General features: G+C 36.5%; 1 protein-coding gene across 2 annotated transcripts in view; it reads right to left on the reverse strand.

The window, feature by feature from the left end:
- The window catches only part of LIG3 (DNA ligase 3), a 224,307-nt gene that overhangs the window by 193,603 nt on the left and 17,284 nt on the right, over positions 1 to 13,420 (reverse strand). Inside the window, exons 1-3 of one of the 2 annotated variants that reach the window (XM_053707434.1) lie at positions 7,856 to 7,939; positions 2,014 to 2,478; positions 1 to 20 (exon numbers count right to left, since the gene is read on the reverse strand). The exon at positions 1 to 20 is cut by the window's left edge and continues 121 nt beyond it. In XM_053707434.1, coding sequence (XP_053563409.1) covers positions 1 to 20; positions 2,014 to 2,478; positions 7,856 to 7,934 — 564 coding nt within the window. In that variant the 5' untranslated portion in view covers positions 7,935 to 7,939. Of the gene's footprint in view, positions 21 to 2,013; positions 2,479 to 7,855; positions 7,940 to 13,420 lie in introns of those variants that run through there. The other variant, XM_053707435.1, reaches the window with a different exon arrangement.

Consider the following 13,420-nt stretch of genomic DNA (forward strand, 5'->3'; position numbering starts at 1 on the left):
ACCAACTTTAGCGGCAAGCTCTGCAAAGAGTTACTTTTTTTTATAAACATTAAGGAGACATAAAATGCACTAATGTGTAAAATGATTTTATTATTGCACTTCTGCATGACTACAACAATATGTAAAAGTCAGCTCCTGAAAAGCAATGCACTACTGGAATCTTGCTGAGCACATCTGGTGAACCAATGACAAGAGGCTTATATTTGTAAGCACCAATCAGAAGGTAGTTCCAGTAATGCTCTGTTGATCCTGAGCCCACTTAAGTATGCTTTTTAACAAATGATACCACCAGAAAAAGTAAATTTGATAAGACGTAAATTGAAAAGTCTCTTAAAATCACATGCCCTGACATTTAATGTTGACTTTCATGTCCCTTTAAGAAAATAATTAAAAATTTTACAGCATTGGACTTATTACATCTTTTGTGCTCAACACCTCCTGATCTCAACATTTAATATATTTAAACTGCTACGGCTCTCAGTAACCTCCCCTTACAACTATGTCAGCCAATCCAAAGACTGCTCCAATGCTGCTTTCTCAAAAATGATCTACTTTTCTAGATCAGTCCTCATTTAAATCTTGATCAGACAAAAAAAAAAAAAACCAGATCAACCTTGTACCTACATGTTTTATGATGTTTTCAGGAAGTGAAGTTTATTCATGAAACATGCAGGTACAAAGATGATCTGTTGTATGAATTATAAAAACTTCAACACTGAAATAAGCGAATACTCAAAAATAGGGAAGCAAAAAGATAACAAAAAGAAATATGATGATGTTTTTATGTTTGGAATAGCATATCCAGAGGGTGGAATACACAAGGCATAACATGTAGAGCTTTAAAGAGAAAATAGGTTAAAAATTAAATGTACAAGGGTGTATTTCAATTTAAAAAGAAAAAATGTTTGCAACACACTTCCATTAGCAAAAATGCTTCTAGTAAATGGCATTACTTGTTTTCTGCAGCATAGACACATACAGTATGCTGTAAGGCGCCATGCACCAGTATTCAAATACCATGCCTGCTCAGTGAGTCAGCAGTGGCTTGTAAACACAAAACACACCAGCGCCAACCCTCTGAATAGGCATGGTTTTAGAATGTCTCCTATGAATTACAGCATGTTATTTAAAGTCCCTTTAAGAACTGGAATTATATATTTATATATCTCCAATACTTCTACTATTGAATCTGCTTCATTCTCTTAGTACCCTAGGTTGAAGGAGCAGAAATGTACTACTTGGAGCTAGCTGAACACAGCAAGCGAGCCAATGACACCAGGCATATATGTGAAGCCAACAATCAGCATCATAACAGCAAGTAGAGCATTGCTTCTTCTGAGCCTACCTAGGCATGATTTTTAACTGTCCCATTAACTAGTAAAAATTATATTGGTTGGTTTTGTCAGGCTTTCTATAACACAATTTTGGTATATTGTCAACAGGAAATGCATTTTACTAGCAACTGATAAAAATGAAATAAAACCGATGAGTTAGATTCAATTAAACAAATACACTGAGATTATTTAAAGGAACAGTCTAGTCAAAATTAAACTTTCATGATTCAGATAGGGCATGTGATTTTAAACATCTCTACAATTTAACTTTATCATCAAATTTTCTTTGTTCTCTTGGAATTCTTAGTTGAAAGTTTAACCTAGGTAGGCTCATATGCTAATTTCTAAGCCCTTGAAGGCCGCCTCTAATCTCATTGCTTTTTGACAGTTTTTCACAGCTAAAGGGTGTTAGTTCATGTGTGTCATACAGATAACATTGTGCCCATGCAAGTGGAGTTACCTAGGAGTCAGCACTGATTGGCTAAAATGCAAGTCTGTCAAAAGAACTAAAATAAGGGGGCAGTCTACAGAGGCTTAGATACAAGGTAATCACAGAGGTAAAAAGTATATTTCAGATGTTGGTTATGCAAAACCTGGGAATGGATAATAAAGGGATCCTCTATCCTTTTAAACAATACAAATTCTGGCGTAGACTGTCTTTTTAAGATATGGCCTTTACCTTTAATATACTGAGTGATTAACTCTTTTTCTGAATCCTGAAGTTCTTGCCATCCCTCAAGCTCTGTCAGGTCATCAATTTTCTTAGTGGTTGCTCTTGCACGTTCCAGCTTTTCAAAGATGCACTTGGCATGGTACCACTCTTTCATGTCCCCCGCTGACTCGCTGAAAGGGTTTGGCACTACTTTGCCAATACGTACTATGCCCTTGCCAATCTTTTCTTTGCATTTCTTACATCCAGCAGTGCCACGCTTGGCATATTCAACACAGTACCTCTGCTCTGCCATGCTGTGGTAATTGCTAATTCTGGTTGCAAAACTTAAGAGACAAGTATTAGGAAGAGGCAGGAGTGACTTGTGCAAACGATTAGGAAAAGAAGGTTGTAAAGAGATTTTTGTTGACAGCAGATAAAAAGTCCTTGGAGTCTGATGAGATATTAACTTGAATACTCGCTTCATAAAACTCCCTAGGAACAAAAAGAAAATAATTACGTTAAGGTTTAACAAAGCAGGCAAAAAAAGTAATTATTGTGTTCTATAAATGTAAACATCACCTTTAAAAAGGGACAGTAAACATGTGTTGTCTTGCTACAGAATAACATATCAGTCAAGTCTAAACATTTATAAAACAAATTAACATGCCTAACCCCACCCACCACGTGCCTTATGTGGAGGAGCCAATTTGGCCTTGACTAAAAGAAAAGAAATTCCAGTGGCACTACTTGATATAGCCAAATATATAGCCAAAGGACCAGTCAACACAGTAGATTTGCATAATCAACAAATGCAAGATAACAAGACAATGCAATAGCACTTAGTCTGAACTTCAAATGAGTAGCAGAATTTTTTTCTGACAATTTTAAAAGTTATGTCTTTTTCCACTCCCCCTGTACCATGTGACAGCCATCAGCCATTCACAAATGCATACACGTACCATGTGACAGCAATCAGCCAATCACAAATGCATACACACTTATTCTTGCACATGCTCAGTAGGAGCTGTTGACTCAAAAAGTTTAAATATAAAAAGACTGTGCACATTTAGTTAATGGAAGTAAATTGGAAAGTTGTTTAAAATGGCATGCTCTATCTGAATAATGAAAGTTTAATTTTGATTAAATGGCCCATTAAATCCCATATAAGTAATATTCTATAAATGTAGGTTATAGGTGCTGTGTATTAAAAAGTTAGATACCAACGTACTAAGGAGAGGTAAAGGACCAACCCCTGGACAGAATACGCTTATAGCACTCTTAGGTTTTGAGAAAGCTGTTCAGCTGAACAGTTGATTAAAGTAAACAGCTTAAAAGGACACTAAACCCAATTTTTTTATTTTCTGATTCAGATAGAGCATGCAATTTTAAACAACTTTGTAATTTATTCCGATTATCAATTTTTCTTCATTCTCTTGCTATCTTTATTTGAAAAAGCAGGAATGTAAACTTAAGAGCCGGCCCATTTTTGGCTAGGCACCTGGTTAGCGCTTGCTGATTGGTTTGCTACATTTAGCCACTAATCAGCAAGAGCTACCCAGGTACTGAACCAAAAATGGTCCAAGCTCTTACGTTTACATTCCTGCTTTTTCAAATAAAGTTAGCATAGGAACGAATAAAAATTGATAAAATTATAAAGATGCTTAAAATGTCTGCTCTATCTGAATCACGAAATAAAAAATGTGGGTTTAGTGTCCCTTTAACATGGAATGTTGAAGATGAGGTGCAATTAAAACTAAGAACACTTATTTTATTGAGTCATAAATAAAATAGGAAAGTAAACACTTTAAAAACACACTTAGTTACCTCCAGTAGTATAATCTATAATAATGGTGGTGTGAGTTGCCAGCAGTTGCATGCATTAATAGTTTAGAGCTAGCTTTATTTTGGCTAGCTCTAAAACTATTAATGCATGCAGGCATTGAGTCTACAGTCAAGGCTAGCCACGGTCACTGTGTTAGTATGAAGTGTTTCATTTTGCTGATATTACTTGCTAAAGCCAATTAGGGAAAAATATGTAGCAGGATTAGCCTTGATAAGTCAGCAATATGCATTTCTAGCTCTGATAATTAGAAAATTCAGTGCTAAGTTGCATGAAAATGGGGTAAAATAAATAAAAGTATATTGCAGAGTAGTTTTACTACACTTTACTCAACATTTTAGCATGAAGTAGACCTAGGCAGCACTTCTCGATAACAAATATTTGTTTTAAGATAAATAAATCTTATATGATATACATCCCCTCTCCCCCCTGCACTTCAGCCAAACAGTCTCATTACTGCAAATCTGCTTCTCATCTCATGTCACTCTCCCTCTTGCTCATACTAGCTGCTGGCGACATCTCCCCTAATCCTGATCCCTCACAACCTCCTAGCCTTTCATCCACTGCTGCACTGTCACATGGGGGTCTCCATTTCAGCCACACTCCTAGGTCTGGCAATAGACAAGGAGGTGGTGTCGGTATTTTACTTTCCTCTCGTTGCACCTTCCAACAAATACAGCCCTTCTCTTCACTCACATTTTCTTAATTTGAAGCACACATGATTCGGTTATTCTCCCCACTCTCTATACGTGTTGCAGTCATATACCGCTCCCCAACTCAATTTTTAGATCACTTTGCTGCCTGGCTTCCTTATTTCCTTTCCTCAGACACCCCTGCCCTCATTCTTGGCAACTTTAACATCTCTCTTGACAATCCAAATGCCTCCGCTGCAATACAACTTCTTCAACTGACTTCCTCTTTCGGCCTGTCACAATGGACTGACTCTCCCACTCACAAAGATGGTCATTCCCTTGATCTGATTTTCACCTATCGATGCACTCTTTCAAATTTAACAAACTCCCCTTTTCCTCTCTCTGACCATCATCTCCTAACTTGCAACATCACTTCCCTACCTACAACTCTCCCTCCCTCTACCCCTCACACCAAACTTCACAGAAGCACTAAGTCACTAGATCTGCATAAACTCGCTAGCTCTCTCAAACCTCTCCTATCATCCATCACCTCCTTTTCCTGCCCTGACCAATCTATCTGCCAGTATAATTCCACCATTACATCGGTCATTGACACTCTGGCCCCTCCAACCTTAGCTCAGAAACCACACTCTCATCCTCAGCCCTGGCATACTCCTCTGACACGATACCTACGCAGATGCTCCCGTACTGCTGAGCGACATTGGAGGAAATCTAGGAGTTCAGCTGACTTTCTTCACTACAAATTCATCCTGAACTCCTACTATTCTGCCCTTAATCTTTATAAGCAACAATATTTTTCTAATCTAATCTTTACTCTTTCAACTAACCCTAAACGTCTGTTCTCCACGTTCAACACTCTTCTCCGCCCACCCCCACCTCCTAACACAACTTCTCTCTCAGCTCAAGATTTTGCAAGCCACTTCAAAATAAAAATTGACTCCATCAGAAGTGAAATCAGCTCTCAACATACTTCCAATCTCCCACCCCCTCAAAAGCTCACGATCACCCAAAACCCAAATATCCAAAAATGCAGCTCTTTTGCCCCTGTTAATGAGGATTAAGTTTCTGCCCTTATACTGTCCTCCCACCTCACTACCTGTCCCTTCGACCCCATCCCCTCAACGCTACTCCCCTCCCTCTCTTCTACCCTCACCCCCATACTCACACACATTTTCAACCTCTCCCTCAGCACTGGTATATTTCCCTCATCTCTAAAACATGCACTGGTCACACCTATCCTCAAAAAACCTTCCATTGATCCAACCTCCCCTTCCAATTACCACCCTATTTCCCTACTCCCTCTTGCCTCAAAGTTCCTCGAAAAGCTAGTTTACGCACGTCTATCCCATTTCCTTACACTAAACTCTCTTCTTGACCCACTGCAATCTGGATTTCGTTCCCACCACTCTACAGAGACAGCAATTGTCAAGGTTACCAATGACCTACTTACAGCAAAATCCAAAGGCCACTTCTCTCTGCTTATCCTCCTTGACCTGTCTGCAGCCTTTGACACGGTTGACCACCCTCTTCTGCTCCAAACCCTCTAATCCTTCGGCATCTGTGACACAGCTCTATCGTGGTTCTCTTCCTATCTGACTAACCGTACATTTAGTGAAGCCTTCTCCGGAGCATCCTCTGCCCCATTACCACTTTCTGTTGGGGTACCTCAAGGCTCTGTCCTTGGCCCCCTTCTCTCTTTTCAATCTACACGTCGTCACTAGGTTCCTTGATAAAGTCCCATGGGTTTCAATACCATTTGTATGCCGATGACACCCAAATCTACCTCTCTGCACCAGACCTACCTCCTTCCTTATTAACCCGTGTCACTAACTGTCTTTCTCACATCTCATCTTGGATGTCCTCTCACTACTTTAAACTAAATCTCTCCAAAACTGAACTAATTATTTTTCCCTCTTCTTCCAATGTCTCCACCCCCAAAATTTCTATAACTGTTGATAATTCCATCATTACCCCTACCCCGCACGCCCGATGTCTTGGGGTCACACTTGACTCAGATCTTTCCTTCACTCCTCACATTCAGTCCTTGGCTAAAGCCTGCCGCTTCCACCTTAAAAACATTGCTAAAATTAGACATTTCCTTACACAAGATACAACCAAGATTTTAATCCACTCTCTCATCCTTTCCCGCCTTGACTACTGCAATTCCGTCCTCTCTGGTCTACCTAGCTGCCGCATAGCTTCTTTACAATCCATTATGAATGCCTCTGCCAGGCTCATCTTCCTTACTCGTCGCTCTTCATCTGCTGAACCTCTCTGCCAATCCCTTCACTGGCTTCCTCTTGCCTCTAGGATTAAACATAAAATCCTCACCCTGACATATAAAGCTCTAAGCTGAACTGCTCCCTCCTACATCTCAGAACTTGTCTCTAGATACTCTCCCTCCCGTCCCCTTCGATCAGCTCAGGATCTCCTCCTCTCTTGTTACTTCCTCACATTCACAGGACTTCTCCAGACTGGCCCCCATCTTGTGGAATTCCCTGCCTCGCTCCATAAGACTCTCCCCTAGTTTTAACAGCTTCAAGCACTCCCTAAAAACTCTACTATTCAGGGATGCATACAACCAACACTAACCTTTACAAACGCCATTGTTTTCCCCTTGAACCCCTTAGATTGTAAGCCTATGGGCCCAGCTGTTTACAGATCGCTTCATAAGAGCCGACTACAAAAGTGAAACTCTCGGCAGGGCTCTCTACCCACTTGACCCCTACAAAGCTATCCTGTACACCGACTATGTTTACAGCGCTGCGAAATCTGTTGGCGCTCTACAAATACCCGATAATAATAATCTGCATATTCTCATATGAATTTTTAACCTGCTGAACTTGAATCTCTGAGACAACTGACTCTGGTTGGGTTTAGACTCGGTTAGCACAACGTATTAAGCCTGCCCTGCATTTTACACAAATATTTAATGTTGTATAATGTATAATTAACTGCATAAAAGGGAAAATACCAATAAAATTATAGAATGGCTGTATTGTAAATATCACTGTAGTCCGACCCTATAGACTCATTGGAAAGAGGTTAAGAAAGTTCAAGACAGGTGAAAAGGCCTCTTTATTTGCAATAATAATATTTTTTACTTATTTGGGTGAATTATGCACTTTAAATATAACTTGATCTTATATCAAGCCACAGTTAGAGGCTGACATACTTTAATATGGAACCTGATTTTTGAGGATCAAACAAAATCTGCAGTAAGTGAGTGGGTAACAAAAAGCATTAGACAGTAGTTAATAATTAAAGAGACAGTATACACTAAATTTAATTTACCTGCATGTAATACAGTACTATAAAGAATAATATGCACAGATACTGATATAAAAATCCAGTTTAAAACCTTTTAAAAACTAACCTAAAAGCTCACAATTTAGCACAGTTGATGAGGTTCGGATGGGACACCCCGTGGAAGGGACTGAGAGCAGATCCTCCATCCCCCCCTCCCCTGCATATGAAAAGAACCATTATAAAAACAGAAGCAATCTAGAATGTATACATCTAAAACTTTGGGGCTTGGTTAGGAGTCTGAAAATCAGCACGTTATTTAAAAATAAGAAAAACTATACATTTTTACAAAAAAACACCCCCAGATGGGCTATATAAATGGATCATCTACAAAACATTTAGGCAAAGAAAAAACTTGTGTACAATGTTCCTTTAAGAAGGTTCTAATATGGCTAAATTTGAATGCCACTCCTAACGATTATTTAAATATAAATTTAAAATGTCATGGTCGCTACTCAAAAGATGAACACTTTACAGTTCTTTTTGCAAGTATGAATTTAAAATATGTATATACACTTAAAGGCCCTGATGTGTTTTTCATACAATAGCTGTTAATCACAGATTACTGTATGTGGGCATAAATCAAAATGAAACAGAGCATACAATTGTAAACACTTTTCCAATTGACTTCTTTAATCCAACTTGCTTCCTTCTCTTGGTAGCCGTTGTTGAAAAGGCTCAGGAGTAGCAATTCTCTACTTGGAGCTAGGTGCTGATTGGTAGTTGAACATATATGCCTCGTATTTGGCTTATCTGATGTGTTAAGCTAGCTCCCGGTACTGCATTGCTGCTCTTTCAACAAAGCATACTATTAGAATGAAGTAGATTTGATAATAGAATTAAAGAGACACTGAACCCAAATAGAGCATGCAATTTTAAGCAACTTTCTAATTTACTCCTATTATCAATTTTTCTTTGTTCTCTTGCTATCTTTATTTGAAAAAGAATGCATTTTTTTGGTTCAGACTCTGGACAGCACTTTTTTATTGGTGGATGAATTTATCCACCAATCAGCAACAACCACCCAGGTTTTTCACCAAAAAAGGGGCGGGATCTAAACTTAAATTCTTGCATTTCAAATAAAGATATCAAGAGAATGAAGAAAATGTGATAATTTGGGCTCGATTTATCAAACATATTCTCCTTAATTTGCGCCTTAATTCACGCCGTCGTAATATATCTCCTATTTATCAATAAGAAATACTCCGAAAAATGTGCAAATACGACTACAAAATTATCGCCCTTCAATGTCCCTCGCCTAGGCGCACATTTGCGCAAAATAAAGCTTTAAAACGCCCTTTTCAGGGTGTATATTCAAGAATACGACCTATTTCTCTCCAAAATCGATATTTATCATTATTTTGCGCCATTGGAGAGCCTAAAGTTCTCCTCCTAATACGACTACTAATGTTCTCCATGAAGAGATAGGAGAACATCTAATTTACTCCATATTTTCAGCGCAAGAAGATGGATTATTTCCTGATTTTGTCTGCTATTTCTTTAGCAAGGGGCCATGAAAATCGAAGAAATGAACAGATTTTGCCAATACGTAGACGGCAAAGAGTTCCACGAGTTTTTCTACCTCGTTGTTGACTACAGGCATTATCTGATTATCAGATAAAAAAAAAGATTTCGCCTAAACAGGGAGAGCATACAAAATCTATATGTTCTAATACAGAATGATCTAGAGCCACAGACTAGAAGAACAAGGGCAATACCTGGAATGCTCAAGTTATTGGCAGTTTTGCATTTCCTAGCCACGGGCTCTTTTCAGGCTGTGTCCAGTGCAGTGGTTGGCATGAGTCAGCCTTCTTTTTGTAGACATTTGAGGACTGTCTTAAAAGCGATTTTGAAGCATCTAAATAAATTTATATATGTGCCAAGGAATGTACATGAATGGCACCAAGTTAAATCTGGTTTTTATCAAGTTGCCGGCATTCCAAATGTCCTAGGTGCAATTGATTGCACACATATTGCAATTCGACCACCAGCTTTAAGGGAGGAGCAATATCGAAATCGTAAACACTTCCACTCTCTCAATGTTCAAGCAGTATGTGACTCTAACCTTCGGTTTTGGGCAGTAAGATCAGGTTTTCCAGGGTCATACCACGATTATCACATATTAAAGCAGTCTGCTTTATTTGCAGCATTTGAACGTGGAGAGATGCCACACGGTTGGCTATTAGGTGAATATTAAAATTTTTATATTTATTTATTAAATGTCATATTTTAACCTCATAAACCTGTTGTTACATGTCGCTAATTTGTAATTGTATTATATTTTTGAAGGTGACAGCGGGTACCCTTGTAGGCCTTGGCTCTTGACACCTGTACCAATACCTCATACAAGATCAGAAATCAAGTTCAACGAATCTCACAGGTCGACAAGGAGTGCTATTGAGCGTACATTAGGGGTACTGAAAATGAGATTTCGGGTGTTGGACCGTTCTGGTGGTGATCTTCAATATTCCCCAGAGAAATGTAATGACATAATTCTGGTGTCATGCATAATATTGCTATTTCCCAACTAAATATAGATGAGGTGTGTCTGGAGGATGTGCCAGAAGATGTTTATGTTCCTCAGGAAATTGTCACAAGACATACCACAAGAGCAGGAGTGGAAAATCGTCTTGAAATTATTGAACGATTTTTTAGATGAAAGTCTACTTAAATAAAATTTTATTAACATGTTAATATAGTTTGTTCTATATTATTAATTACACCTTTTTTCCAGGAAATTTTCGGATTGGATTCAAATACCTTGGTTTAATTTAATAATTAATATTGATAGAATTGTATATATATATATATATATATATATATATATATATATATATATATATATATATATATATATATATATATATATATATATATATATATATATATATATATATATATATATATATATATATATATATATATATATATATATATATATATATATATATATATATATATATCTCTCTCAATATCCGTTCAACCCCTAGAGGTAGAGAAACACTTCACTCTCCGGTCTTATTCAAAAATCCTTTATTAGGTATCCAGCATCAAATGACAAATCTCCCAAACGTTTCGATACCAATTGGTATCTTTATCAATGGGTAATCAGAACATATCTATCCCAAAAGAAGGAACCTTCTTTTGGGATAGATATGTTCTGATTACCCATTGATAAAGATACCAATTGGTATTGAAACGTTTGGGAGATTTGTCATTTGATGCTGGATACCTAATAAAGGATTTTTGAATAAGACCGGAGAGTGAAGCGTTTCTCTACCTCTAGGGGTTGAACGGATATTGCTATATGTTTTCTACGCAGCACCCCGGCGGATGCCTTATGTCACAGTGAGTGCACCTGTTTGGATATATATATATATATATATATATATATATATATATATATAGAAATACATATTTTTTTTTTTAAATAGAATTTATATAGTTTATAAGCAAAGTTGTGTTGTGTTATTTATACATATATATCTTTTTTTCTTTTTGAATAAAAAATGAATACTTTGCAAAAAAAAAAAATTTCGTTATTTACTTTGAATTAAAAATTTTTTTTTTAATAATATAAAAAAACTTTATTAAACACCAAAAATTAACATCAAAACAGTGAACTCTAATAAACATTAACAAAGGCTATAAGTGCGTTAAATATTTTAGAAACCAAAACTTGAAGGTATATATGGAGAATAGAATTATAAATCAGGATGTCGTCTATTCAAGAACTCTAACTTTTTCTGATAATACTCCTTTTGCACTGTTAATTGTTCTTGAAGTATATTATTTCTTTGTTTTTCCAATTCTATCATTTGTTTAAAAAATTCATTTTGTTCATTCCTGAAGGACAATGCCATATCTGTTAATCTTTCAACCTCATTTGGTCTCTCCGGTTCATCTATCGGGCATTGTTCTGCATCATCAATCTCTTCCTCACATTCTGATTCCTCTACATGTGGTGTTTCAAGTTGTGTTGATGTTTGTATTTGTGTCTCATCATCATCATCCTCCTGACAAACTGTGTCAGTCACAAGTGGTTGTAATGTGATTTCTATTTCATCTATGAATGTAAAAAATAATTAATTAAAAAAATTAATAAAATTAATTAAATAAAAAACAAAAAGGTCAATAATTACCATCAAATAATGTAATTGACAAATCCTGCATAGTTTGTAGTAAGCCCATGACACCTGTAACAATAAATACATTGATATTCATATATATGTTTTTAAATTAAATATCTTTACATAAACAGAATTCTAAGGAGAAAAGTAAGAAACGTATTAATACATATTAATTACACTTCATTGTCCATTATTTTCATTAATACAAATGATATTAACATTTTTGTAATATACTTTTACTTACTGGTAGTTTCTTCCCTGCATGGTATACCACATGAAGATGTTGTGGGTTGTTCACTAGTCAATTCAGACTCCGATGGTAGGTCCACCTGGGCATTTTCTATTTCATTTTCTAATGCCTGTTCATGTTCTTCTATAGTACATATAAACAAATTAAAAATGAATTAAAATTAAAGATTGAGAAAATGAATATACAAAATACATGTTAAAGAAATAGTATAGTGTAAATTATTCTTTCAATATTCTGATAGAGCATGTAATTTCCAAAATTTTTTATAATTCAATACTATTATAATTTTTATATTTTCTTCTTTTTGGATTATCTTTCATTTCCCAAACAAAAAATCTAAGTTTAGAAGCGTGGCCATTTTTGGGTGTGACACCTGTTTAGCGCTTGAGGATTGGTTTCTTTTTAAATGTAGCCAGCCAATTAACAAGCGGTATCCAGGTCCTCATCCAAAAATGGTCCTGCTTCCAAGCTTACAAGCAAACTTTGTAAAATACATATTAAAATAAAAAAATATAAAATATTCATATAAAACAATTATTAGCAGGGTATGCTCTGTCTGAACCATGAAATATAAGTTAAGAATATATTATACTATTCGTTTAATACCAATCAATTAGATATTTACCTCGAAAATCCATGGTATCTGATGGTACATCAAGTCCCACCACGACAGCATCCCCCATCCTGGCATACAGCATCTGTTCGTAATCAAGCAGTTCAGCCCTATATGCGGGGCCTCCACCAGTTCCTTTTGATAAATGCTTTTCCTTACATACTTTTCTTTTAATATTCTTACGAATATCATTCACCCGCTTCCGACAGGCCCTGACGTCTTTCGGAAAACTACCCTCTGCTGACACAGCACGACTAATTTGTTCCCAAATTGCCTTTTTTCTTTGAGGGTTGACAGATTTTGCTTGATATCCGATAATAACATCGTAATGTTCGATGACAACTTCAACTAGAATACAGTTCTGTCGATGACTAAACATCACACTTCGGCCACTTTTCGTCTTTCCAGCTAGTCCAGTAGCCATCGCAAATTTCGATCAAAAAATGGCGCAAATAAGAATAGTGTCTTCGTTCGAAGTCAGAATAAAGTAATGAACAATTATCACTAACAACTTTTGTTCCAGAACGTTACAGAAATGGGGCGTTATATGAATAGATTACGGAATAATTTAAATAAAATTAGTAACTGTAATTTGATTGCACAATTAGAATTTACTTTATTCCTATTGGTCAAATGTTAATT

This window comes from Bombina bombina, chromosome 3 (assembly GCF_027579735.1).
Source record: "Bombina bombina isolate aBomBom1 chromosome 3, aBomBom1.pri, whole genome shotgun sequence".
Lineage (NCBI taxonomy): Eukaryota > Metazoa > Chordata > Amphibia > Anura > Bombinatoridae > Bombina > Bombina bombina.